Source organism: Perognathus longimembris, chromosome 23 (genome assembly GCF_023159225.1).
Source record: "Perognathus longimembris pacificus isolate PPM17 chromosome 23, ASM2315922v1, whole genome shotgun sequence".
Lineage (NCBI taxonomy): Eukaryota > Metazoa > Chordata > Mammalia > Rodentia > Heteromyidae > Perognathus > Perognathus longimembris.
This window is the reverse complement of record NC_063183.1, coordinates 15,876,569-15,901,106: the sequence shown is the minus strand read 5'-3', so window position 1 is coordinate 15,901,106 and position 24,538 is coordinate 15,876,569. Positions and strand designations below refer to the sequence as shown.

Genomic DNA, 24,538 nt, shown 5'->3' with positions numbered 1-24,538 from the left:
CAAGGCCCAGGCATTTCTTTCTGCCTGCTGGCCTGCCTGGGGCAATGGGGAGCCCAAAACATGCCAGGGCATTTCCTGTTAATTGCACAAAGTAAGTCCTTCCTTTTATCCATCTGTCACCCTTCCTTCTTCTGTCTGTCCTCCCTCCATCCCATCCATCTACCATTCCAACCACACCTGCACTTCTTGTCCGCTTCTTTTGTCCACCCCTATTTCTGGAGAGCATTTCCTGTCATCTATGGGTGCCTACCTGTGGCCAGCATTTTCCCTAGGATGCCTGGCTGTGTGCCCAGGAAGAGGCTGGGGCACAGAGCCCCAGGGCACATCTTGGACACGCAGCTGCCGTCCTGCCCGTGCTCCTTCCCTAGGTTCCCCTCCATGAAAGGAGATGTGTAGCCCTTCCTGGACCAGGCCCCCACCCTGATCTGGGGGGAAACCCAGAGGCCCAGCCATGGCTGAGTAGCCAAAGGGCAATGGAGCCCCCTGGGGGGCACAGCAGGTGTAATTAAACGGAGCCTCCCCATGGGGTGCACCTGGGCACAGGCGTAGCATATGTGTGTCTGCCTAGTCCCTAGTCCCCTCCCTCTCCACAGGTTGTTCCAGACTCCAAGCCCACAGGTTGCCCTGGGACTGTGAGGCCACGCCTTTGGTGTTACAGGAGGCGCAGGGCCCCACACCCCAAGTTGTGCTGACTTGGCTGGAAAAGGTGGAGTGGGGCGTGGAAGCAGGCTGGGGGAGGAGACTGGCCCTCGGCATGCCTGCTGGGTACCTGCGGCCTGCGGTGCACTTTCTCCCTGCGTCTTCCTGTGCAGTGCCAGCCCTGGGCAGCCCTTGGCACACATGGTGGGAAAGAGCCAGAGGAACCCCTCCGCCCTGGGGCCTGGCGACATTCCAGCCCTGCCAGGGACCGAGCACTGGGAATCCTCCACCATCCGCCAGTCCCCCAGTGATCCCCACTTGGACAGCTGGCACTTTTTATTGGAGATGAATGTAAATAAAAATAACTGGGTATTTGAAGGGACAATAAAGAACTATTTACAAAAGTCCACTGGAAGCGGCTCCACCGGCCCTCCTGGGCCAGGCTCAGAGGACTGAGAGCATGGCCGCCAGGATGAGCAGGAGCGCAGGAGCCGCCAGGCAGGGCGCTGCATCCCCCACGCGCCGCTGGCCCTGAGGGTCACGCCACTGGCCGCCTGCCCGGCCCTGGAACTGCAGCTCAGGGATGATCCGGTGGATCCAGTTGTGGTGGGAAGTCAGCCGGATGTAGACACCAGGGCGGTTACGGCGGGCACAGCCCTCACCCCAGCTGATCACACCAGCCTGCACCCACGACTGGTCCACGAGGCATACCAAGGGGCCTCCAGAGTCGCCCTGTGGGGGCAGCAGAGCCCATCAGGGCCCATACTGGACACGCCCTAGTCCAGAGCCAGTCCTGCCACTGGCTCTTCCCCACCAGGGTGTTCCAGCCTTGCAGGTGTTAGAAATGCGGCTCCCCAAGCCCCTTCTGGGAGGGGCTCACCAAGGCAGCTTTCACTCCAGGCTTACCTTGCAGGCGTCCTTCTTGCCCTCAGCGAAGCCAGCGCACAGCATGTCCTCCTTGATGGCTTTGGGCTGGAAGTCGGACTCGGTGCCTTTGCTGTAGAGCAGGTTGCACTTGGGCGTGTCGATGATGGGCACCGAGAGTTTTTGCAGGATCCGTGGGTTGGGCAGGCGGTCTGAGGAGGGTGAAGCGGGCTGGGCTCAGCTGGAACCCTGTGGCCCTGCAGAGCCACAGCTCTGCCAGCCTCAGCTGTCCTTGGTGCTCAATCCCACAGCTTCCACCATTCCCACCTTCCCTTCTCTGTCTGTCCCCACATTTCTGTGGCTTTTCCTTCTGGAACAGCTGCCCCTTCTCCCACCCCACCCATTCTGAACAAAGATTTCAGGAAAAGATGCTTCACTCATGCAGCCTCCACACTGCCCAGGGTCTTCTTTATTTTACTCATTTACTTTGTTCCTTGAGCTAGACTACCCTACTCCACCCCTGCTTTCTCCTCAAGCCTTGTTTTGCCTTTGTTTGAGACAGGGTTTTGCTAGCCCAGGCTGGCCTTGAACTCAGTTCTCCTGTCTTAGCCTCTGGAGCGATAAATTTCATAGGCCACCCTCGCAGGCCTCTGCCCTGGACCCTCAAACATGTCCTTTCTCCATGGTGCTATCCCCTTACCTTGCTCACTGGGGCTACCCCAGCCGGTGACCCAGCAGTTCATGCCTGGCGTGAAGCTGATGGATGGGTCTGGCACGCACACTGGGAGGATGTAGTCGGTGAAGGTCACGGGCACCTCCAGCTCCACCAGGGCCACGTCAGCACTGGAGGCCATGCCGCGATACAGGGGGTTGCTCTCCACTCGCTTCACGCGGGCGTACACGGCGTGGGGCCCTGGCTGCAGCAGCTGGCGGGCCCCGAGCAGGACTCTGTACAGGGATGTTTCTGAGGTGCTAGTGGGGAGAGCAGAGTGCAGTGTGGGCAGCCCCGTCCTGTGGCCCCAGAGGCCCCCCCAGCCCACCTGGGGGGGCACCTCTATGAACTATCTTCAAAACGGACATGCCCAAGGTCAGCCGGAAAGGGCCAGGGGGTAGATGACCACGGAGCTGGCCCCACTGGCAGGCCTGCTGGGGTAGCGAGGGCGGGGCCTGGAAGTCACTGCTGGCTTGGGTGGGTGAGCGCTGGACCAAGTGGCTGGGCCGCTGTCCCCGGTGCTGAAGCGGCAGGGGGCGGGGTGGGGCGGGGCAGGGTGGGGTGGGCAGGGGCGGGGCGGGCGACTCACTTGGAGAAGCAGTGGGCCGCAGTGAGGACCCACCGCTCGGTGAGGAGGCTCCCCCCGCAGAAGTGGCTCCCATTGCGCTGGATGCTGACTTGCCACGGCCACTCGCGCTCCAAGGCGTCCTGCCCGCCCACCAATCGGCTGAGCTTCCTGGGGCGTCCGCAGGCTTGGGGGGGGGCGCATGGAAGGCCTTACTGGGGTGCACCAGGTGCCCACCCCAGCCCCAATTCCTGCCCAAGCTTTGGCCCCAGGGCTCCCACTGGGCCCTGCCCTGCTCTGCCAGGTGAGTGACAGACCATCTGCCACTTTTTTCTAGGCCACAGTTCCACGAAGACAGCTTTTCCTATCTCTGCTTCCCTGGTGCCCTGCGTGCTCTTTCTAGTCTTTTTCTGTGTGCACACATATACAGTCCCTGGCCTGGCCTGCATCTCAGCAAAGTCCACTTACCTCTTGAGGGCTTGGCCTCCTGAGTCCCTGGAAATGAGAAAAAAAGAGGTTGTCAGGGGCTGGCAATGTGGCTTAGTGGTAGAGTGCTGGCCTAGCATGCATGAAGCTCTGGGTTCAATTCCTCAGCACCATAGAAGCAGAAAAAGCCGAGCTTCCTGGGTTCTCCGGGAGCAGCCTGTTAGAGCTTGGCCAGCACAACTAGGGCTGCCAGGCCCACCTAATTCTGCCATGGCTACTGACCATGGATGAAACCTGAAGAACCAGGTGAGAACCAGGGGCCTGCCTGGTGGGGTGCTGGTGGCTCTGACACAACATGAGCCTTGCTAAACCCCTCTGTCAGTGACCCCGATGGCACCACCCACTGGAGGGACTCAGCACTACACCCTGGGGAACTGCTGCCACCCTTACGAGCAGCAGGAGTAAGGAGAGGCTGCAGGGGGCTTCTTGTTGAGGGGAACCCCAGTGCCCTCCAGCCGGCACCAGTGAGAACAAGGAAGCCTGGAGTCCTGACTGTACTGCGGTCTGTCTTGCGGGCTGGGAGGTGACCTGAGGACAAGCAGTGTGGCTGCTGGGCTGGCCCAGCTGGCCTAGGAATGTGGAAGGGTCCCTCCCCGCCCTGTAGAGGGAGGCGCCGGCCCATGAGGCCCCGGCTGGAACCTGCTGACCCCGGTGGGCAGGGCCACAGCACTGTGCCAGCTCCTCTGCCGGCTGCCTGCGCCCCTTGCTCCCACCCCCACTGACCTCGGCTTCTGGTGGCTCTCAGGGTCAGGGAGCAGCCTGAGGAACCTCTCCCCTGCCCGGCTGCTATTGGGATAACCACAGGACTTGGAGCTTAACAGGCCAGAGTTCAAACCTACACCTATGGAAGCCCTTGTCCTCCTCATTGGGGAATGAGGTGGGGGGTTACACTGAGTCAGAGGGGAGTTGGAGAGAAGACCCTGCTAGGGGTCTCCATAGAGAGGCCCACAGCCTCCACATTGCTCTGCTCACCTCCAGCCCCCTAGGTAAAATTTCTAGAACCTTCTGGACAGCCCGGGGGGGGGGGCGGTTCTTGCCATTGGCTGGGGGCTATTCTGCTCCAGGCAGGCCCAGGGAGTTAGGGGTGATGGTGGGAGTCCCAAGAAGGGCAGAGGGGACCCCTGGAGGTGGAGAAGCCCAAGCCCAGAACTCACCAAACATCAGCCACAGCAGCAGCAACAGCGCGGGGGTGTGCAGCCGCCTCATGTCACCAGGCCTGGCGTGGGGTGCGGTGGCAGGTGGTGAGGCACTCCTCAAGGTCCCCAGGCCTGGTGTGGAGTGCAGTGGCAGGGTGCTCCTCGAGGTCCCTAGGCCTGGTGTGGGGCACAGCGGCAGGTGGCGGGGAGCTGCTAGCGAGGTGCAGGCTCCATGAAGTGGGGTTTTATGCGGGAGGTGAGTGTCGGCCTTGCTATGCCACCCAACCTGTCAGCCCGGCCTGCCTGGCTCCTCCAACAGGAAGAGGTGCCAGGACCTCAACTGCCCTGTGGCCCAGCCCTGAACCCCCTGAACCCCACCAGACCCCTCCCTGGGCCTATGGGGGCTGAGTCGGGAGCTGCTGGGAGTGGGGAAGGGTCAGGGTCCTCAGTCACCCACCATGAGTTGCCCAGGGATGCTACTCAGCAGGCTGAGGGACCTTCCCCCAGTGACCGACCGCAGGCCACAGAGACCTCCCTGCTGCATTCATGCATGCATGCATTCATTCATTCAGTTATTCCTGGGCACCTGCTGTGCGCCTGGCTGCAGAGCCCTTGGGTGAGGCCATACACGGGGTGCTTGTAAGCCACAAGTGGGCGGGAAAAAGGTGGCAGAAGCCCCCAGCCCCGCCCTGAGCCCCCTGCCCCTCCCCCGGGGCGGGGCGGAGGCAGGCAGGTCCGGGAAGGCGCCCGGACCAGGGACCCGCGGCCCAGCCTCCCCGGCCCCGGAGCCCGGAAGTTATTTGGGGCACCGGGCTGACGTCAAGCTGGAGCCGCTCCCGCCTGCGGAGCCAGCAGGGCCTGCCTCAGTTTCCCCTCGGTCTCAGGGCCACCGGAGTTCCGGATCCTGAGACAGAGACGGAGGGGAGAAACCGCGGGAAGCACTCTAGGCTGCCCATGCGGGGGCGGGGGGGGGGCGGTGGCCGGGGCACAGAGACGGTGAGGCCCAGCCCCGAGTGGCATGTCTGTCCTCTCAGCCCCGCGGTGGAGGAGGCCAAGGCCCGAGGATCTAGAGTCCAGGACAACTGGATAAAGGTTGAAAGATTCCATCTCAGTCATGCAGGCCTGCCAGCACCGGGCATCTCAGCAACCAAGGGGCCCAGCCTGAGCACCAAGGGAGACCCTATGGCAAAATGCTCTCATGCAAGCCAGCCATTATGGCTCATCCCGGTAATCCTAGGGAGGCTGAGAAGATCTGAGGATCAAGGCTTAAAGCCAGCCCATGAGGCTCTTACTTCCACTTAACCACCCAAAGCCAGAAGTGGAGCTGTGGCTCAGGCAGCAGAGTGCCAGCCTTGAGCAAAGAAACTAAGGGAAAGCAACGGGGTCCTGACTTTAAGCCCCAGTACCAACAATGCACCCTCCCTCCAGATCCCAAAACAAACAGCAGCAAAAGAAAACCCCACTGAATCCTAAGGATGAATGAGTGCAGGACACAGACAAATTGCCGAAAAGGAAACTAATTTGGCTAATGCACTTGATGGGAAGTGAACTTGCAGCCTTGGTAATTAAATGCAAATCAGAGCCACAGCACAGAGACAGAGACGGAACTGTCCGGTGTGGGGTTAGCACAGCGGGGAGGAATGCTGCCAGGCAAGGCCATGGGGAAGTGAGTGGGTCAGTCGTGGGTGGGTTTTGGTTTTTGAGACAGGGTCTTACTATATAGCCCAGGCTGGCTTTGAACTCACCATCCTCCTGCATGCTAGGATTTGGGGTATGAGGTACCAAACTTCATTTATTGTGCTGTGTGTGTGTGTGTGGTGTGTGTGTGCCAGCCAGTACACCCGTACTCAGGGCCTTGACACAGTCCTTTACTTTTTTACTCACTGCTTGCTGGCACTCTGGCACTTGAGCCATAGCTCCACTTCCAGCCTTTTCCTGATTAATTAGAGAGTCTTTGAACTGTACTCCTCAGCTCTCACCCTCCTGAGTAGCCAGATTCCAGACACCTGGCCATAGTATGCATTGTTGTTGTTGTTAGTTGTGGGGCTTATACTCAGGGCCTGGGCTCTTTTGCTACCACTTTGTTTATTTTATTTTATTTTTTTTTTGGCCAGTTCTGGGGCTTGGACTCAGGGCCTGAGCACTGTCCCTGGCTTCTTCTTGCTCAAGGCTAGCACTCTGCCACTTGAGCCACAGCGCCGCTTCTGGCCGTTTTCTGTATATGTGGTGCTGGGGAATCGAACCCAGGGCCTCATGTATATGAGGCAAGCACTCTTGCCACTAGGCCATATCCCCAGCCCCTCGTTTGCTACCACTTTGAGACACACTTCACTTCTGATTTCTAAGTGGTTAATTAGAGATAAGAGTCTCATGGACGTTCCTGCCTCGACTGGCTTTGAAGGACAATCCTCGGATATGAGCCTCCTGAGTAGCTAGGATTACAGGCATGAACCACTGGTACCCAGGTAACAATTTTTTTTGTATGTGAGCCAATCCTGAGGCTTGACCTCAGAGCCTAAGTGCTGTCCCTCAGCCTCTTTGTGCTCAAGGCTAGGGCTCTTCCACGTGAGCCACAGCGTCATTTCCAGCTTTTTGGTGGCTCATTGGAGATAGCCTCATGGACTTCCCTACCCTGGCTGGCTTTGAATCATGGTCCCCCTGAATAGCTGGAGTGACAGGTGTGAACCAGGAGCCAGCCCAGGGCTTCTGGGATGGTTTTGGTGGCTCCTGATCAGGTCAGCAGGGGGTGCAGGGGAGCAGCCCCGCTCCCCGCACTGCAGCGCCTGGCCCAGCCACCAGGGGGTGACAGACACAGGGTGATTCGCAGCCAGGCACCTGCAAGCCTGGTCCTGACTAGCCTTGAACCCTGGCCGTCTGGGGAAACACCTGGCACCCTGCAGGATCGCTGGTCACTACTAGTTTGTTGTAGGAGTGGTGAGGAGGTGCAGGGGCCTTTTTTGGTGTTAGTTGTGGTGAAGTCTGGTGGGGTGGCTTTAGGTGGATTTCTGTCTTCCGGGTCAGGTATTTCCTGGAATTGTAAAGTCCTAACAATATATTTTGCTTCACCTGGTGTGCACTGTGGGTTCTCGGGTATTTGCACCCAGGGGCTTCCCGTCCTGGTTTCCTCCAGGGGCAAATGGAGAGTAGTACTGCAGGGAACAGGGCTCTATTGGACACACTGTCAAGGCCAAGTTCTTGGCATGCTGGAGCCTTTGCTACTGCGGCAGGGTCAGGCTTACAAGGTCAGTTTTTCCCCACCATCAAGGGCAACTCGAAGCCCCTGTCTCAGGCCATGGCATTTGCCTGGAGTGGAAGCAGGTGCCTCGTGGCGAGCGCTTCAATCCAGGAATGCTCCAGGCTTAGCAAGGTCTTAACAACAGCCCGTCACATCTGAGACTTGGCCATCCTACCTGCTGGCCAGGTGAGCCGGGACCAGCTCCTCCGGTAATGAGCTCATGTCCTGTGGGCCCAGCGAGGAGGACGTGGGGCACAGAGGGCAGCAGCTGCAGTAGATGCGATTCTGGAGGCAGACATCGAGCCCTGCCAAGCCAACCATTTAGCAATTCGAGAAATATTTGCACTATTTTCCTGTGATCAAGAAAGGAAAGCAAAAGTTCGGACTTAGGCTGGGAATGTGGCTTAGCGATAGAGTGCTTGCCTAGCATGCATGATGCTCCGGGTTCGATTCCTCAGCACCACGTAAACAGAAAAAGCCGGAAGTGGCGCTGTGGCTCAAGTGGTAGAGTGCTAGCCTTGAGCAAAAAGAAGCCCCAGGACTGGCAAAAATGTAAAAAAAAAATTTTTTTTTAATTTAAGAAATCAGACTACAGATGAGCCCAACAAACAGAAAAAAAAAAAAAAAAGTGATGACTCATGCCTGTAATCCCAATGAGGATCACACTGGACAAAAAGTCACCGAGACCCCATTTCAGCAAACAAATTGAGCTTGGTGGTGCAAGCCTGCAGCCTCAGCTCCATTGGAGATCGAGGTAGGGTTACCTGGGCCCATTGCTGGCCTGGGCAAAAGATGTGAGACAATATCTGAAAAATAACAAAGGCTCCAGAAAACAGGGCACTGGGGGCATGACTCAGTACCTGCTGAGAAAATGCAGCACCCTGAACCCAAACCCCATCACTGTAAAGAGAGAAGAGAAAACAGCCTTTCATGAGCATAATTTAATCATCCATCATCAGGAGCTGCAAATAAGTTAATTACTTTCACCTTGCTGTTAGGAATCTCACCTGAGGAAGTAATGAGATCCTTTCAAAGATTCTTAACAGGGTTATTTTATTGACACATTATACACAACAGTGAAAGGAGTGAATGTCTCATTTCAGGGTCATGGCTTCAGTTATGACCATTACATGATGAAATATTATATACATGTTAATAATCAGGTTATAAATGGATTACTGAATGGGATGCCAGAATGTGTTACATTGTAAGAGCAGCCTAATGTAGCAGTATTTAAAAAGGTGATCTACCAGGGCACTGGTGGCTCTACTGGTAGATCATGCCTGTAATCCCAGCTACTCAGGAGGCTGAGATCTGAGGATTTCGGTTCAAAGCCAGCCTAGGCAGGAAAGTCCATGAGACTCTTATCTCCAATGAACCTCCTGAAGACAAAGTGGTGCTGTGGCTCAAATTGATAGAGCGCTTAGCCTTGAGCAAAAAGAGCTCAGGGATATCCCCCTGCCCTGGGTTCAAGCCCTATGACTGACAAGTGAAATAGGTGATCCATAGTTCGCCTCAGTAAGCAAAATGTACAGTTCATATCTCTGTTAATTCATCAAATCATTGGACAAACTTGCAGAAGCATAGGCCCTGAAGTTATAAAAGTTCCCCGTGAAAAGTGTCATTTTCAGAAAAGTAAAAAAAAAGCATGACCTCCAAATAAATATAGGATGAGTGTGTGCCAGTGATTTTCATTCATTCACAAATGAGGCTGGGAGGGGGGGGCAGGCTGCTCCGAAGCACAGAAGCCATGGGTAGAATTGGCTTAGTCCCTCTGGCACACAGCCTCTGGCTGCCATCTTTAGTGCCAATGGAGGGACCCGCTGGCCTTCCAAACCCGGCCACAGACCATCAGGAACTGCTCTATCGTGCTCGAGGGCTTTGGTTTGTTTGCCTCCTTTGAACTGTGATCATCAGATCTCAACCTCCTGAGAGGTTACAGGCATGAGCCGCTGCTCTGGCCTGCAAGCAATGCATGTTCTGTCAAGTGCCCCCCCCCCCACCCGCCGCCAGCTGTGGGGACAGCGGGGAAGGAGGGGGGAACACCAGGAATCCAATGCAGTGTCTGAACTGCCAGCAGCGCCTGTGCACACGGAGGGCAGTTTCTGGATCTTCTGGAACATTCGAGGCCTCAGTGTTCTGAGTCTGAGATGGCTGGGTGTGGGCGGGAGGAAGAGGATGAGTCACGATGACTCCTGGGCCCGAGGTTTGCACACGGTGCGTGTGGGTGCGTGTGTGCACGTGTGAGATGAGGCATTGCTCTTACCCAGGAGGCCTGAGATCGTTGGGGTGTGAGGGATGAGGTTTCTGTGGGGATGCAGGGTGGAAATCCAGGTTCCCAGGGTTCAGGATGGAGGGCAGGGAAGGCTGCAGGTGTGGGGACCCATGGGGGGTGGGCAGCTGACCCGGCACAGCTGGCACTCCCACACCCCGCACCTCTGGCCCTGCCGGCTGCAGGAGAAATGAGCCACAGGGCCGGAGCCTCATTAGTGGCAATTAGCAGAGCCACTCACCTGCCCCGGGGAGGAGGGGGTGGTGGGGAGCACTCCCCACCCTCCGGGGGTGGCCTGGGTGATTTCTCCTGCTTCCTCTCCAGGGGCAGGCATGACCTAGCTGCCCAGTCATGCTGGGGGTTAGAGAGGGGCCCCCAAAGGCTGCAGATCCCGGCTCAGGGCTCAGCCTGCACCCCATCAGGGCTGACCTCCTCCCCGCCCCCCCCCAGCCTCGACCTCTTGCTCAGCCATGCATCGCAGGCACTGATTGGGTACACAGAGTGACCTCTGACCTGAGCTCCCCTCTGAGTCACTGTGAGTCACCAGGCACCCAGGCAGGGCCGCTGCGTCCTACAGCCCTGCTTCCTTGGGGGTTGCTGGCAGGTCAGCCCCTACTTCTGTTTGTGGTGCTGGGGTTTGAAGTCAGGGCCTAGTACTTGCAAGGCAAGCATTCTACATTTAAGCCACGGCCTGGCACTGTCCCTGAGCTCTTCAGCTCAAGGCTAGTGCTCGACCACTTGAGCCACAGCGCTACCTATGATTTTCTGGTGGTTCATTGGAGATAAGAGTCTCAGGGACTTTCCTGCCCAGACTGGCTTTGAACCATGATCCTCAGATCTCAACCTCCTGAGTAAGCTAGAATTACAGATGTGACTCACCAGTGCCCAGCTGGATTTTTTGTTTTTGACAACAGGGGACTCTCTAACTGGTAGATGTTACTTTGTGAGAACAGCACAGTCAATGTGAGAAATGGAGTTATAATTTCACACAAATTGTATCAAGCTAGCTTATTGAAATCATTATTATTATTCTGAGACAGGAACTTCCTACGTAGCTCAGGTTGGCCTCAAACTCAAGATCCTGCCTCAGCCTCCCCAGTGCTGGGATGGCAGGCATTGCCACACGCTCAGCAGCAGCCAGCGTTTGTGAAAGGTTGTAAATAAACTCTAGGAGAGCACTCCTGGGAAGGTGTCTGGGGAAGCTGCCATCACGATGGCTGGCGGAGAAGGTGGAAACACCTACAGGCCTCAGTAAACCACAGGACTCGCGGCTCTGCGTGGTGGGAAGGCACAGCCTACGCGACAAGCCTGCGTTCCCACAGACATCACCTGGTTTCTGGAAGCCCAGCCCCCAGAGAGTGCAACAGCCCGAGCCTGTGTGGAAATGGTGGGAGGCGATGGGGTTGAGGAAGGGCAGCAATGTGAAGGACCACCGCGATGGGCAGGAACGCTGGGTGGGGAGGGAGACGTTTCACCACTGTTACAGGCAATAGTAAACCATCACTACAAGCTGGAGACCCTCCATTCCCCAGAATTTCAGCGGGAGAGGCAGCCACCCCCCTTCCCCCGTAAGAGAAGTGTGGGTGGGGTGGGAAGTCCGGAGGGGAAGATGGAAGCAAGAACCTGGGAGGTGTGAGATGCTGGGCCTCCATGCTGGCCTCTCCACAGCTCTCAGGAGACCCATTGAGCATCTCCAGGTCCAGATGCGGCCAGAGGGACAGAACTAGCCACGCCTCTGGGGGGACCACAGGACAGCAGTGGGGGGGGGGGGGCTTGGGGTCAAGCAGCGGGGAGCATGGGAGGCTCGGAATGGGATCCAGGCCCAGGGCCTGCTAAAGCCCAGCTGGACCAGAGCCATGAGGAAGGGAAGGGCAAATGATGTGCAGGTTGCCAGGGAAACAGGTTGTCATGGAAACGGGTTCCCTGGACAGCAAGGCCTGGGAAGGGGCCTCCCACGGAAGGTGCAGAAGCCAGCGGGATGCTGTGTCACTCCAGCAGGTGACCGTCTTGCCTGTGCCCCCCACTCAGACACAGCCCCCTTCTCAATTGGGTTTCCCTCATAGATTCATCCTTTTGTGCTGGTCCTGGGTCTTGAACTGAGGGCCTGAGTGCTGTACCTTAGCTTTTTAGGCTGGCACTCTACCCCTTGAGCCACAGCTTCACTTCTGGCTTTTTGCTGGTTCATTGGAGATAAGAGTCTTGTGGACTTTCCTGCCCAGGCTGGCTTCAGACTGCCCTCTTCAGATCTCAGCACCCTGGGCGTGACCCCTGGGCACTGGGCCTCCTCCTGGAACTGGCCACCTGCTAGGCTAGGGTGCCATCCAGTGTCCAGGCTGGGGGGGGGGGCGGAAGTGGCCTTGGCTTGCTCACTGCTTGTTCCTGGGGACAATGCCGTGTGTTGATGGCCTTCAGGAGGGTGGCATGATGCCTCGTTTCCACCCTAGGGCTTAGCACAGCCTCCTACAGGACTGGGAGACACTGGTAGCCTTTGATTGGATGACAACTGGAGACCCCTGTTCAAAATACATCCTGGCTGGGTGTTGTAAGGCATGCCTGTCAGGAGGCGGAGGCAGGAGGATCGCGAGTGTGAGACCAGCCTGAGCTGCACAGTGACTCAAAAACCGAGTACCCTGCAGCCCAGGCTCACGTGTGAATTTCCATGGTGGGTGAGTCAGGCCCTGGGCTTTGGCATTGAGCCCCAGCAGCTGTGCACATGTGAGCACCCTGCACGGCCACCCTGGCGTGCCCTGCCTGCAACCCTGGCCGGCTGGTGTGGGTGGCAGGGGCGGCCAGCACATCCCCCATCCCCCACTGCACAGGTGAAGCCATGCCAGGATGCGTGGTGAGGGCCTGGCACGGCATAGACACTCGGTAAATATTTTTTGCTGAGTGGATGTTGAGTCATGCCAAGATTTCCGCCTTGCTCTCAGGACTGTTTACACCCTGGGAACGGGGGAGCGGGCGCCTGGGGCCTTTCCTGCCTTCGTGCCGGGAAGTCTTCATTATTTTTTCCAGCACTGGGGCTTGAACTTAAGGCCTGGGCACTGTCCTTGAGCTTTTGTGCTCCAGGCTGGCACTCTACCACCTGAGCCACAGCTCCACTTCCGGATGTTTGGTGGTTAACTGGAGCTTACCTGGGCTGGCTTTGAACCTCGATCCTCAGACCTCAGCCTCCTGAGTAGCTAGGGTTATGGGTGTGAGTCAGCAGTGCCTGCCTGGCTTGTGCCACTTCTGCTGGCGTGGACTGGGCCCCTCTGCTTGCGGTCTCCTCCTGGGTGACTCGTCTGCTACAAGCCTTCCCGGTGGGTCCCCAGGACCTCAAAGAAGGGCAGAAAACACTGGAACAGAAAGGAAGCTGGGGAGAGTGGGAAGGAAAAGACAGAAGCAGGAAGCCAAAGCTGTAGACACCACCCACCTTCCCATCCCCTTCCATGGTCATTCATTCATTCATTCATTCATTCAGCGAACAGCTATGGGCTGGCAGCTGGCAGATCCCACAGGTCCTGCCACCATCCCTCACCTCGAGGATGCCCGGCATGGCACGGTGTGGCACCGGAAGTCAGAGTGGGCACCCCAGGTCCACACCACTGCCCCGTGAGTCACCCCCCTGTCACCATGCCTGCCTCCCACTCCTGGGGACACGCATGCTTCCTGAGCACAGGGTCTGTGTCTCATTCGCCCCCAGTGGCCGGGTGCCCAGCACGGGGCCTGGCATACAGCAGGCGCCTAAAGCTGTTTGTGGAGTGGGTGGGGGCAGGGTTTCTGACGGAAGGGTAACAGAGACAGGGAGGGGGGTGGGTGTGCACCCCAGTGTGTTGCTCTGCTGCTATGGGGGAGGCCACAAAAGCTGGCCACTCATGAGGATGTTTGGGGTGACCCCCAGGATCCTGAGCCAGAGAATAACTCACTATTGGGGGTCCCCTGACCCAGTCCCTGGCGTGTCCCCTGACTGCCTGCAGTTTCCCAGGCAGTTCACTTGCTGCAGCAGTGTCCGGGCTGGCTTCTGTTAGGCCTTGTCCTAGCAGAGCCCCAGGTGCGGGGCATGATCAGGCGGGGGGATCCCTGTTCCTGTTTGGGGTGACTGTGAGTGTGTGACACAAGTCAGGGCACCCTGTCCAGCTCCAGGTGGCCACCCTCACATCCATGGCTCCACGTCCTGTGAGGGTCCAGGATGGGGGTCCTGACCTCCCCCAGGTGGCTGCTAGAGGCCCCGGCTTGCACTCTGGGGTTGGCCTGGCCAGGTGGCCACAGCTGACCCTGCCTAATGATAGTGTGGCCAGAAGAGGCTGCCAGGCTGTGCTGGCATGGGGGCTGAGTCACAGTGTCCTAGGAAGTGGGGTAACGGGAACCTGGGGCCCCAGCATGGCACATCCTGGTGGCTGAGTCACAGCACCCAGGGCCCTGAGGGCTGGAGCCGTTACAGAGCCCTGCCCCCCCACCAGCCCCCCTCCCCACCACCTACAGACCTCAGGGACCCCAACACTGTGCCCAGGGACAGACCCTGCCCCCTCAGCACTGGGGGGCTCCCCTGCTCCCCTGGACAGCCGATAGCGAAGCCACAGCTCAGATGGCCAGCCTGGTTCCTTCACCTGCCTCGGCCCGCCGCCTGCATCCTGATGGACATGGGGACTTGGGGCTCTGAGTCGCCCCCAGCCCAGTAGCGGCTGCTTCCTCTCCGCGCTGCACTGCAGCCTGGGTGACCCAGCCTGAGCCACCAGGGGGACCGGTCCTACTGCATTCCGCCTCCAGCATAAAACCTGGGGACCTGTGGGGAGCCCCATCTCCTCCAGCCACCGTCCTGCCCAGCCCAGCCCCAGTCCCACGGCCTCCGCTCCCTGGAGACACTGCATCTCCACCCTTGGAGGCCATGGAGCTTTCCAGAACACCCTCAGGCCTGGGTGGGGGTCGGGGGACCCTCTCTGTGCTGCTGCTGCTTCTGGTTCCCACCGGTGAGTCCTGACGACCCCCCTCCTCCCTCTTCCACCCCAGGTGTGCACCTCGCTCTGAACATGCTTGGAATCTGGGCTTGCCTGTGTGTGCCGTGTACCTGTGCGTACATGTGTGCATGTGTGCACACGCATGTGTGTGTGCCTTTTATTTATTTCTAGCATGCTAATTAGTCCATGCCTCAGTTTCCTCAGCAGCCATGTAGATGCATACCATGGACGCAGTGTCTCATTGTCCTCTCTCCCTTGTCCCTGCCACCTGCCGGCACTGGGGGGGTTGGGCTGGGCCTTGTGTTCTGGGGCACATTGGCACCAGGGCAGGTGGCAGGCAGCTGCTCCGGGGCGAGGCTCTCCCACTGGAGGGGCAGGCAAGGGTCCTGGGCTGGAAGACCAAGCTGTGGCTTGGGCATCTACTGTGGGGTTCCCCCTCATGTCAAAGGACATGACTCAGGAAGGAGCTGACCTCTGGGCCCGGGTGTCACAAGGTCAGGGAGGAAGTCCCGCCTCCAGGTCCCTGGTTGCTGCCGGGGCCTCCATGGGGGCCGGGGAGGTGGCCTGGGGCCAGGGTAAGAGCTGACCACATGGGGACAGGCAGGAAGGTGGGCTGCCTCTGTGGTATCAGGCCCAGGTTGTCTGCCCCACCCTGACTCTAGGTTGGGTCTTGAGGGAGAGGGGCTGGAGGGACCTAGGAGGAAGCCTGCCTGAAGGAATGGGGGTGCCCCGGGCCACGGACCACGGGCACAGAGCCCCGCTGGGCATGGGCCTGACTCTGCCTCTCTCGTCCTCAGCCACCCTCAGTGCGGCCGCGATCTCGGGTGAGTGTCTCAGCTCTGAGCTGGCAGGGGCGGGGGCTCCGTCTGTGCAGGGCAGGGCAGGGCAGGGAGGAAAGGAGAAGAAGTAGGAAAGAAAGACCAGGGGGCAGAAAGACAGTGGGATCTGAACAAGAAGGGGTGGGGTAGGAGTAGCCTGAGGCGGGGACCAGGATCAAGAGAACAGGAAGAGTAGGCCAGCCAGGGAGTGCCAGTGGAAAGAGGGCCAGCCGCAGGAGAGTCTGGGGGGGCGGGGGCCACCGCCAGGGAGAGGGCCCAGTGGAGTGTGGGTGCTGGGCAGGGGCAGAGGCCTGAGGGCACAGGGGAGGGTGGTAGGAGACAACAGTGGACATAACAGAAGTCTTCCCCTCCCCCCGCCAGCACCCCCAGAGTGTGGAAGGCCGCAGCAGCTGAGCAGGGTCGTGGGTGGCCAGGACAGTAGGGACGCTGAGTGGCCTTGGATCGTGAGCATCCGCAAGAATGGCACCCACCACTGCGCGGGCTCCCTGCTCACCAGGCACTGGGTGGTCACTGCTGCCCACTGCTTCAAGGGGTACGTGAGGCCCAGCTGAGCAAGGGAAGCCTGGGTCCTGGGGTCCCCCCCCACACCCCGGCCTCAGCTTGTAGGCCTCCGTCAGACCCTGCTGTCCCTCAGGAGAGCTGTCCTGGGGCCTGGAGACTTGTCCCATCTTGAGCCCTCCCCACTTCCATCCCCTTCCCTTCCTAACCACCCCCCCCCCCTTCTCTCCCCTTCCAGTTATCTGGATGAGCTCTCCCTGTTCTCCGTGCTGCTGGGGGCCTGGGAATTGGAGAACCCAGGCCCTCGGGCCCAGCAGGTGGGCATCGCCTGGGTGCTGCCCCACCCCCGGTATTCCTGGAAGGAGGCCGCGGGCGCAGACATCGCCCTGGTGCGCCTCGATGCCCCCATCCAGTTCTCAGAGCGGGTCCTGCCCATCTGCCTTCCGGATGCTTCTGTCCGTCTCCCACCACACACCCAGTGCTGGATCGCAGGCTGGGGGAGCATCCGTGATGGAGGTGCGGACCCCCCCACCCAGAGGGTTGGGGGGGATGGCTGGGCATGACAGAGATAAGAGATGGGCCAGGGTTCAAAGATGGAAGGTCACAGAAACCCAGGTGAGCAGTGAGACAAGTTGTAGGCACAAGGTACCACCTCCCCCCCCACTGTGTTTGGGGGTAACCGCAGCCGCTGGGAGGATGCTGCTATTCACTGACATAGGAATGGAGGCATGGGTGGGCTAAGCTGGGTCCCAGGTGAAAGGAAATCAGGGAGGATTCTCAAATGGGAATGAGCACCCCCTGGTGGCAGCATGCCACAATTGCAGGCACCGGTGTAAAACTCAGTTTTCAAACCAAGTTTGGAAAACACCATCTACAAACATCTAGAACTGGATCAAGTAAAAGACAGAAGAGAAGCAAAAGAAAGACAGATTATAAGGGGAAAAAGATGGACAGAGCGAGCCTGAGCTGGACAAAAGAAAGGTAAAATTAGTCTACAACAGCAGTATAACGAAGATTGGAAGATAGAGTGAGGGGGGAGACAGAGACTGGAGGTGGATAAAGGGAAAGGAAAATGGGACTCTAACCCAGGTTTAGAACTGCTTGTTTGTGTGGAGACTCAGGTTGCAGACTCCTCCGGGAGACGACAGACCAATATGTGGGTGTGGGGGTTCCCCCAGGTTCTGGTGGAATTTGTCGCTTAATGAGACATTTACTGAACACACTGCAATCCTTTACTGGATAATGTAGTGCCAGAAACAGGAAATGATAGGCCACCAGTTTAGCCCCTTGGGGGCCTTAAGGAGAATTTTTTTAATCAGTTCATTAATTACAGAGTCTCTCTGTATAGCCCAAACTGGCTTTGAACTTGCAGTCTTCCTGCCTCCACCTTCCAAATGTCCACTGCTGTGCAAGTGGATGGAGCTCGTCGCCTGAGGGGAGCAGGAGAGCCAGCCTGGCCTGACTGCCTGCTCCCTCCCCAGTGCCCCTGCCCCACCCTCAGACCCTGCAGAAGCTGAGGGTGCCCATCATCGACTCAGAGATCTGCAGCCTCCTGTACTGGCGGGGAGCGGGGCAAGAAGCCATCACCAATGACATGCTGTGTGCGGGGTACCTGGAAGGGCAGCGGGATGCTTGCCTGGTGAGTGCACACCCGGCTCAGAGGCAGGGACACACCATCACCCCTGCCTGGGCCACCTCCCCCAGGTGACGGACATCAATTCTTTGTTCACATATCAGTTGTGCATCAAGCACCTTAGAGCTCAGAGGTGCCAACTCACTCTTTTTCCTTGTGCCAATCCTGGGGCTTGAATTCAGGGCCTGAGCACTGTCCTTGGCTTCTTTTTGCTCACAGCTAGCGCTCTATCACTCGAACCACAACACTACTTCCAGCTTTTTCTATATATGTGGTGCTGAGGAATCGAACCCAGGGCTTCATGTTCCCAGCCCTTTGGTTTTCTTTTGTTCAAGGCTGGCAGTCAATCTCTTGAACCACAAGCTCCACTTCTGGCTTTTTGCTGGTTAATTGGTGATGAGAGGCACATGCTTTCCTGCCCAGGCTGGCTGTGAACCTCAATCTTCAGATCTCAGCCTCCTGAGAGGCCAGTTTTACAGGCATGAGTGGCTGTGGGCCTGGAGTGAGGGCATGCTGGTGGGAGCCCCAGTGCCCTCAGAGGCCGATGCTATAGTGGTCAGCCCCTAGGTTTGGCCAGCACAAGGCCTGGCTGCAGTGCCTTGCTGCTGCCCAAGTTGCCCCCTGGAGTAAGTCACTTCTTCCTTCTGAACCTGTGGAACAAATGCCCATATCCCTGCCCCTACAGGCAGGGGCAAGGGCCGAATGCTGCTTGTTACAGTGGGTGTGGCAGGCCTGTCTTTGTCCTTGCGGCCTCCAGGAAGGAGTCCTGGGTCCAGGCGCTCCCCCCCTCCACACGCCCCGGGCACAGCTCTGCGCATCTCGCCCCTCCGGGTCCCTAATTTCCTCCCTTGACTGCAGGGTGACTCCGGAGGTCCCCTCATGTGCCAGATCGAGGGCTCCTGGCTGCTCGGGGGCATCATCAGCTGGGGCGAGGGCTGCGCAGAGCGAAACAGACCCGGCGTTTACACCAACCTCCTGGCCCACCGCTCCTGGGTGCAGAGGGTCGTGCAAGGGGTGCAGCTCCGCGGGCGCTCGAGGGGCGGAGGGCAGACCCCGTCCCCAGCGGGGAGGCGAGGGATTCGGGAGACCCCGGACCACCTGCCACTTCCTCCCTTGTAAATAGATCATTCGCCTCCGGGGGGCGCTCGCGGGCTGTGCCAGGTAGAGGCCACGCCCACCGACCCGGACCACGCCCACATAGAGCCACGCCCTCAGACCACGGCCACGCCTCCTCGGCAGCGGTCACCTGTGTGTAAATACGTTGTTTCTGATTTTTACAGTGCTTTGTAATCCTGCCCCCATATTTATTCTCCCGGTTCCAATAAATTATTTATCCTCCAGGTCCAGTGCTTCCCTGTGTATGGGGGTGGTGTGAGTTTGCGCGGTGGCCTGGCTGCAGATGCCCTGACTCCAGCCTTTGAGAGAGGAGACCCGGGCTGTGGCCTGGAGGCCCAGGTCTGGAGGCCCCAGCCAGGGGAAGCAGGCACGTTTCGGGGAAGCCCTAGCAGAAGGGGTGGGTGCACCCCACTCCAGGCCTAGGGCACCGACTCCTCGTGACAGTGCTCCAGCTAGGTAGGGCTTGGACGGAGAGCTTCAAGTCTGGGCCACCAGAGCCTCTCCCTGTGTCGGGCCTCCGCCCTCCCTGCCAGGAGCTGATTCATGCAGTGACTCAGGCTGACCATAAATTCCTCCCTGCCGTGAAGGAACAAAACAATTAAGCAGTGGGCAGGCCCGGAGGTCTACCTGCCCCTCACCTCACTGTCTCACAGAAATGCATGATGCAGATTCCTGCCTGCCCAGGGACCTGGGCTATGACCTCCCTCTTCCCCTCAGCATGGCAGCCAGGAGCCCCAGTCACCCGCCCCCAGCCCCGCTGTAACCAGCTGGGTGAGGCTGGGGGTCCCGGTGTATACATACATAATAACACAGAATTCATATGCAATACATATAATATGTATATAAACATATGCATTACACACATAAACATATTCAAATATAGAATTCACATATATTTTTGTATGTATATATGTATTTGCTTTTGGTGTTGCTTTTCTATTGTTTTTAGTACCTAAACTAGGTCTTGAACTCAGAACCTAGATGCTGTCCCTTAGCTTTTTCACTCAAGGTTGGTACCCTACCACTTGAATCACAGCTCCACCCCCAGCTTTTAGATGGTTATTTGGAGATAAAAAGTCTCGTGGATGTTACTGTCCTGGCTGGTTTCAAAATGAGATCTTCAGCTCTTATCTGCCTGATTATCTAGGATTACAGGAGTGAAACACCAGCTCCCAGTTGATACTGGGGGTTGAACTCAAGACTTCACATTTGCTAGACAGATACCACTGGAGCCAAGCCCCCAGCTCCTTTTTGCTTTCGTTATTTATAAGATAAGACCTCAAGCCTTTCTGCCCAGGCTATGATGTAGCTGGGATTACAAATGTGGCCCCCCCATGCCTGGCTTATTTTGTTGAGAGGAGTCCCTTGAGCTTTTTGCCCATGCTAGCTTCAAGCTGTGCTTCTTCTGGGAATTGAAGATATAAGCCACCTTGCCCAGCTTGTTTATTTTTTCAGTGCTGGGGATGGAACTCAGGGCCTTGCAGGCTGAGCCAGCTCTCTTCCCACTGAGTCATCACCCTGGCCCCATTCATATTGTTTTGATTACCTTTATATTATTCTCAGAAAGCAATGAATGAGTCCTTAAAAACAAACAAACAACTCAAACTGGCTGCCCGCTCAGGAAGGAGCTAGAGTGGGTGACTCAGGTGTCTGGGCCACACAGGTGGTAGCTTCAGCGGTGGAGGCACTGCCCCAGCTGAGTCCTCACGGCTCTTGGCCTTGTAACCCAGTGCCCTCTCTACCCACGATTGACCCTTCCCTTCCTCTTCCTGCCTCCATTTCCCAGCCCTCATTTGCTGGCCTCTCTCCCTGCCTTTCCCCCATTCGACTATAGCTTCCTCCATCACCCTGCTCCTCGCTCTTCACTCCCTCTCCTCCTCTCACCTTAATAATTCCTCCCAGCCCAGGCCTGGCCTGTTCATGTTTTCCTCTACCCTAGTTTCCCTCCTTTTGCGTCTCTGTTTTCTTATCTCGGATTGTTTTCTCATTTCTTACTGGTCAGTCTCCTTACCCTGTCTTTCCTTCCTCTCCTTCCTCTGTGTGGAGGGATGTGTGCAGAAGCCCCTTCGAATCCATGTCCAGAAGGGTCTGCTAGGCAGAGGAGCAGCCATCAACAGGAGGGTGCTTGGGTGAGCGGTAGGGCCCATGCACCTGAGGGGCCCTTGGGTATCCCAGGCCTGAGAAGCAGGCTGGGGTGTGGAGTGGGAAGCTGAGGCCTCTTCCTCAAAGGCAGCCAGTGCTCCATGACCTGCCTGGGGTAGGGGGGGTGCTGATGCGGGTGCTGGTGCTGTTCAGGAGCAGCCCCAGGCATGGGGGGCTGGGGTCCAACCTGCTCCCGCAGCCTTGTTCTGGGATCTTCCCCGGTGTGCAAGCTGCCCAGCCCCGCAGCCAGCATCCCAGTCTGGATACACGCCCAGCGCTCCCGCTCAGCTGCTGACGGAAGCCTGGCCCAGCACTGGCGTGGAAGGACTTCGTGTGGATACCTAGACATCGCAGTGAGGAGCCATGGGGCACAGGGCTCTGAGCCCGCACCCCCAGAAGGCAGGGGAAGGGGGAGCTGAGACGTGCTGGGGACAAGGGATGGGGGCTGCTCTAAACCCCACTAGCGACAAAGGCCTCGGCTTCGGAGCTCAGGCAGCCCGCCTCCCTATCTCGCTGCCAGTCACAATGAACCATCATTCCGCAGGCATTCATTCACTCAGTACTGCAACTAGATGCCTCAGAGTTTGGTTGTTATGTTCATGTGGAAGGGTGTGTGTGTGTGTGTGTGTGTGTGTGTGTGTGTATGCGTGCGTGCACGCACCAGTCCTGGGGCTTGAACCCAGGGCCTTGATTGCTGTTCCTGGGCTTTATTGCTCAGGGCTGATGCTCTACCCCTTGACCCATGGCTCCACTTTTGGCTTTTTACTGGTTAATTGGAGATAAGAATCTCAGACTTTTCCTGCCTGGGCTAGTCTTTTATCCTCAGCTCTCAGCCTCCTGAGGAGCTAGGATTTGCTGGTGCCTGGCTTACTCTTGAGTTTATGACACTGATCAATTTTATTTTCACTTAAAATATTCAGTATCAACCTCTAAAAGATTAAAAAGTGCCACAATGAACTGAGACCAGGAGCCCAAGGAACTGCTTCCTCCCTTGCCTGGATTTGCTCAGGAAATTTACCACTGACCAAGCTCTTTCTGGAGAGGTTGGAAAATTGCAAACAGGATTCCTCCCTGATAAGGGAGGAGTGTGGCTGTGATGTTAATTAGCATTTATTTATTTATTTGTTCCTGTTATTTAGTTGTTTTTGAGTGGGTCCTGAGGCTTGATCTTAGCGCTAGGTGTTGTTCCTGAGCTTCACCCCCCACCCCCAAAGGCTGACACTCTACCATTTGAGCCATAGCTCTATTTCTGACCTTTTGGTGGTTCATTATAGTCTCACAGACGTTCTTGCTGGCTTTGAACTGTGGATCCTCAGATCTCAGCCTCCTAAGTTGCTATGATGACAGGTGTGAGCCATGAGTGTCCAGCTAGCATTTGCTCATTTGTTTTTTGGGACAGAGTCACTATGTAGCTCAGGTTGGCCTTGAACTCGTGATGGTCCTGCCCAGCCTCCTGAGCCTAGCTCAGTGTGGTTGTTAGTGGAGCTCCGGTACCCTCTTAAAAGCTTTCAAGGAATAGGATGATGACTTATGTATAGTCATCATGATTCAAACAACCTGAGACCCTGGGAACTCACAGGAGTGGCCATGTGCATTGCTATGGCAACCAACCAGCCAATAGCAGGCCCAGCTTTGGCCATTTGTGTGGGGCCCCACTAGGCAGGTGGGTCTCAGAAACATGGACAGCCCACAGAGCCCAGAAGGTACTTGCAGGGAGCATTGTATTGGGAGATCCTCCACCTCTCCTCAACTCCTGTTGTCTTTGTGAGGCAAGGTGATTGGGCAGTCACTGGCTTGGGGAAGGGGAGCATCATGTCCTTTGGGGCCCTCTACCCTGCCCCTCCCTGCCCTCCCCTGAGTCCTCTCCCTGTGCTCCCAGAACCCAAGGGGCCTCCTCCAACCTCTGAGTGCCTGTGGAAGTTTCTAGCCTGTGGGTTTCTCCCACCTTGTCTGATGACTTTCTCTGGCGAATAACTTCCAAGTGTTGTTGGGCTACTGCACACCCCATCTCGACTGCTCTCACTAAAACCGGAGGGAAAGTGGCGGGTGAGAGCAACAGGAATCCCTCAAGTCCCCTGCGCTTCTGCTGCCATGCTGCAGCTGGCACCCTCCTCAGGGGGACCCCTCAGCCCCCAGTCTCCTGTCCAGAGAGCGAGCTGACCCTGGCCACAGTGTGTTCCAGAACCCCCGCACGCTCCCCGGCTGTGTGCGCACTCTTCTGCGCCTGCGGCCAAACACCATGCTCTTGGTCTTCTCTTCCCTGCTCTGGCTCCCCACAGGGGTACACGTGGCCCACGCGGGAGGACTTGAACACAGGCCATCTCCTTATGAAGACCCCCTCCCCAGCTCACTACCACAGGCAAGGCGGGGTCAGCAGTGCCTGGCAGGAGCCAATTTAGGTCATGGCAGCCGGGGTAGCTGTGCCCCATCCAGCAGCCGTGGGGACCCCACAGCTTCCTCAAGCCCCACCCCTGGCTGCTGGCTGCACTTTCGGGGCACCTGGGCCTCTGCGGGCCTAGGACTGTGACGGGTTTGTTCCAGGACAGGCTGGGGTGTTGTGTAAGAGGAGTCAATCCACAGCCAGCACGTAGATGAGCTCCAGAACACGGATGAGGAAGTGGTTACAGGTGACACGAATGTTCCGGAAGAGAGACAGGCTGAAGTCTGTCTAGAGCAGGAGTCACCTGAGATGGAGGGGTGAAGGGCCAAGACAAGAGGCATCGGCAGAGGCGGGAGCAGAGGGCCCTCAGCCCCTGACCTGGGCTGGTGGTTCAGGGCCCAGCCTGGTGCCTCAACTCCAGACCTACAGTGGGCAGTGAGTCACAGTGAGTGACTTGACAAGGGCACCGAGTGTGGCTGGGCCTCAGTTTCTCAAGCAGGAAAAGCCAACGCCATGTAGACACTGACAGCATTGGTGGTTAGGCTGGCACCTGAGCAGGAGGTGGAAGAAAGGCCATAGGATTTGGTGGCAATCTGAATGACTCACAGGGAGAATGACTTCAACTCTCAGCCCTCATCCGCTCATCTGGAAACACTGGGAAAGAATAGCCACCCCAAAGGTGTTGATGGCAATTAAACCAGTGACAATTGTGCAAATACATTACATCACACCAGCTCCAAAACAGGTGTGTGATGAGTGCTAGTGTGTTCTTCCACCTACCCTTTCTTCTGTTCATCTGTCCATCCATCTATCCACCCATCCACACAACCATCCATTCATCCATCGACCCATCCACCTACCTAGCCACACATCCCTCCCCCCCTCCCTCCATCTATCCACACATCCATCCCTCCCTCCTTCCCTCCACCCACCCATACACAATCCATCCATCCATTCATCCATCCATCCACACATCTATTCACCAACCCACCCACCCATCCACACATCCATCCATTCATTAATCTATCCACCTAGTGACACACCTCATTCTAAGAAAAAGATTCAATCTACAGGAGATTTTAAG

At 57.4% G+C, this 24,538-nt stretch overlaps 2 protein-coding genes across 2 annotated transcripts; one reads left to right on the top strand and one right to left on the bottom strand.

The window, feature by feature from the left end:
• Positions 1-548: 548 nt before the first annotated feature.
• LOC125340669 (serine protease 27-like) lies at positions 549-4,551 on the bottom strand. The gene is made up of 6 exons (XM_048332427.1): positions 4,421-4,551; positions 3,249-3,275; positions 2,805-2,967; positions 2,204-2,475; positions 1,546-1,715; positions 549-1,371 (listed from the first exon to the last, which is right to left on the bottom strand). The coding sequence occupies exons 1-6, from the start codon at positions 4,470-4,472 to the stop codon at positions 1,084-1,086; spliced, it is 972 nt and encodes a 323-aa protein (XP_048188384.1). The 5' UTR covers positions 4,473-4,551; the 3' UTR covers positions 549-1,083.
• A 10,159-nt stretch (positions 4,552-14,710) lies between these two features.
• LOC125340741 (brain-specific serine protease 4-like) lies at positions 14,711-19,149 on the top strand. The gene is made up of 6 exons (XM_048332545.1): positions 14,711-14,858; positions 15,644-15,670; positions 16,046-16,217; positions 16,422-16,699; positions 17,665-17,822; positions 18,675-19,149. The coding sequence occupies exons 1-6, from the start codon at positions 14,777-14,779 to the stop codon at positions 18,933-18,935; spliced, it is 978 nt and encodes a 325-aa protein (XP_048188502.1). The 5' UTR covers positions 14,711-14,776; the 3' UTR covers positions 18,936-19,149.
• Positions 19,150-24,538: the final 5,389 nt, after the last annotated feature.

What these genes read in the sequence shown, in the direction of transcription:
- LOC125340669 (XM_048332427.1), bottom strand. Translation starts at nt 4,472, where the DNA reads ATGAGGCGGCTGCACACCCCCGCGCTGTTGCTGCTGCTGTGGCTGATG. An exon ending in GCTGCTGTGGCTGATGTTTG is followed by an intron (nt 3,276 to 4,420) that starts GTGAGTTCTGGG and finishes TCTCATTTCCAG; the next exon opens with GGACTCAGGAGGCCAAGCCC. An exon ending in GGAGGCCAAGCCCTCAAGAG is followed by an intron (nt 2,968 to 3,248) that starts GTAAGTGGACTT and finishes CCCCCCCCCAAG; the next exon opens with CCTGCGGACGCCCCAGGAAG.
- LOC125340741 (XM_048332545.1), top strand. Translation starts at nt 14,777, where the DNA reads ATGGAGCTTTCCAGAACACCCTCAGGCCTGGGTGGGGGTCGGGGGACC. An exon ending in GCTGCTTCTGGTTCCCACCG is followed by an intron (nt 14,859 to 15,643) that starts GTGAGTCCTGAC and finishes TCTCGTCCTCAG; the next exon opens with CCACCCTCAGTGCGGCCGCG. An exon ending in GCTGCCCACTGCTTCAAGGG is followed by an intron (nt 16,218 to 16,421) that starts GTACGTGAGGCC and finishes CTCCCCTTCCAG; the next exon opens with TTATCTGGATGAGCTCTCCC.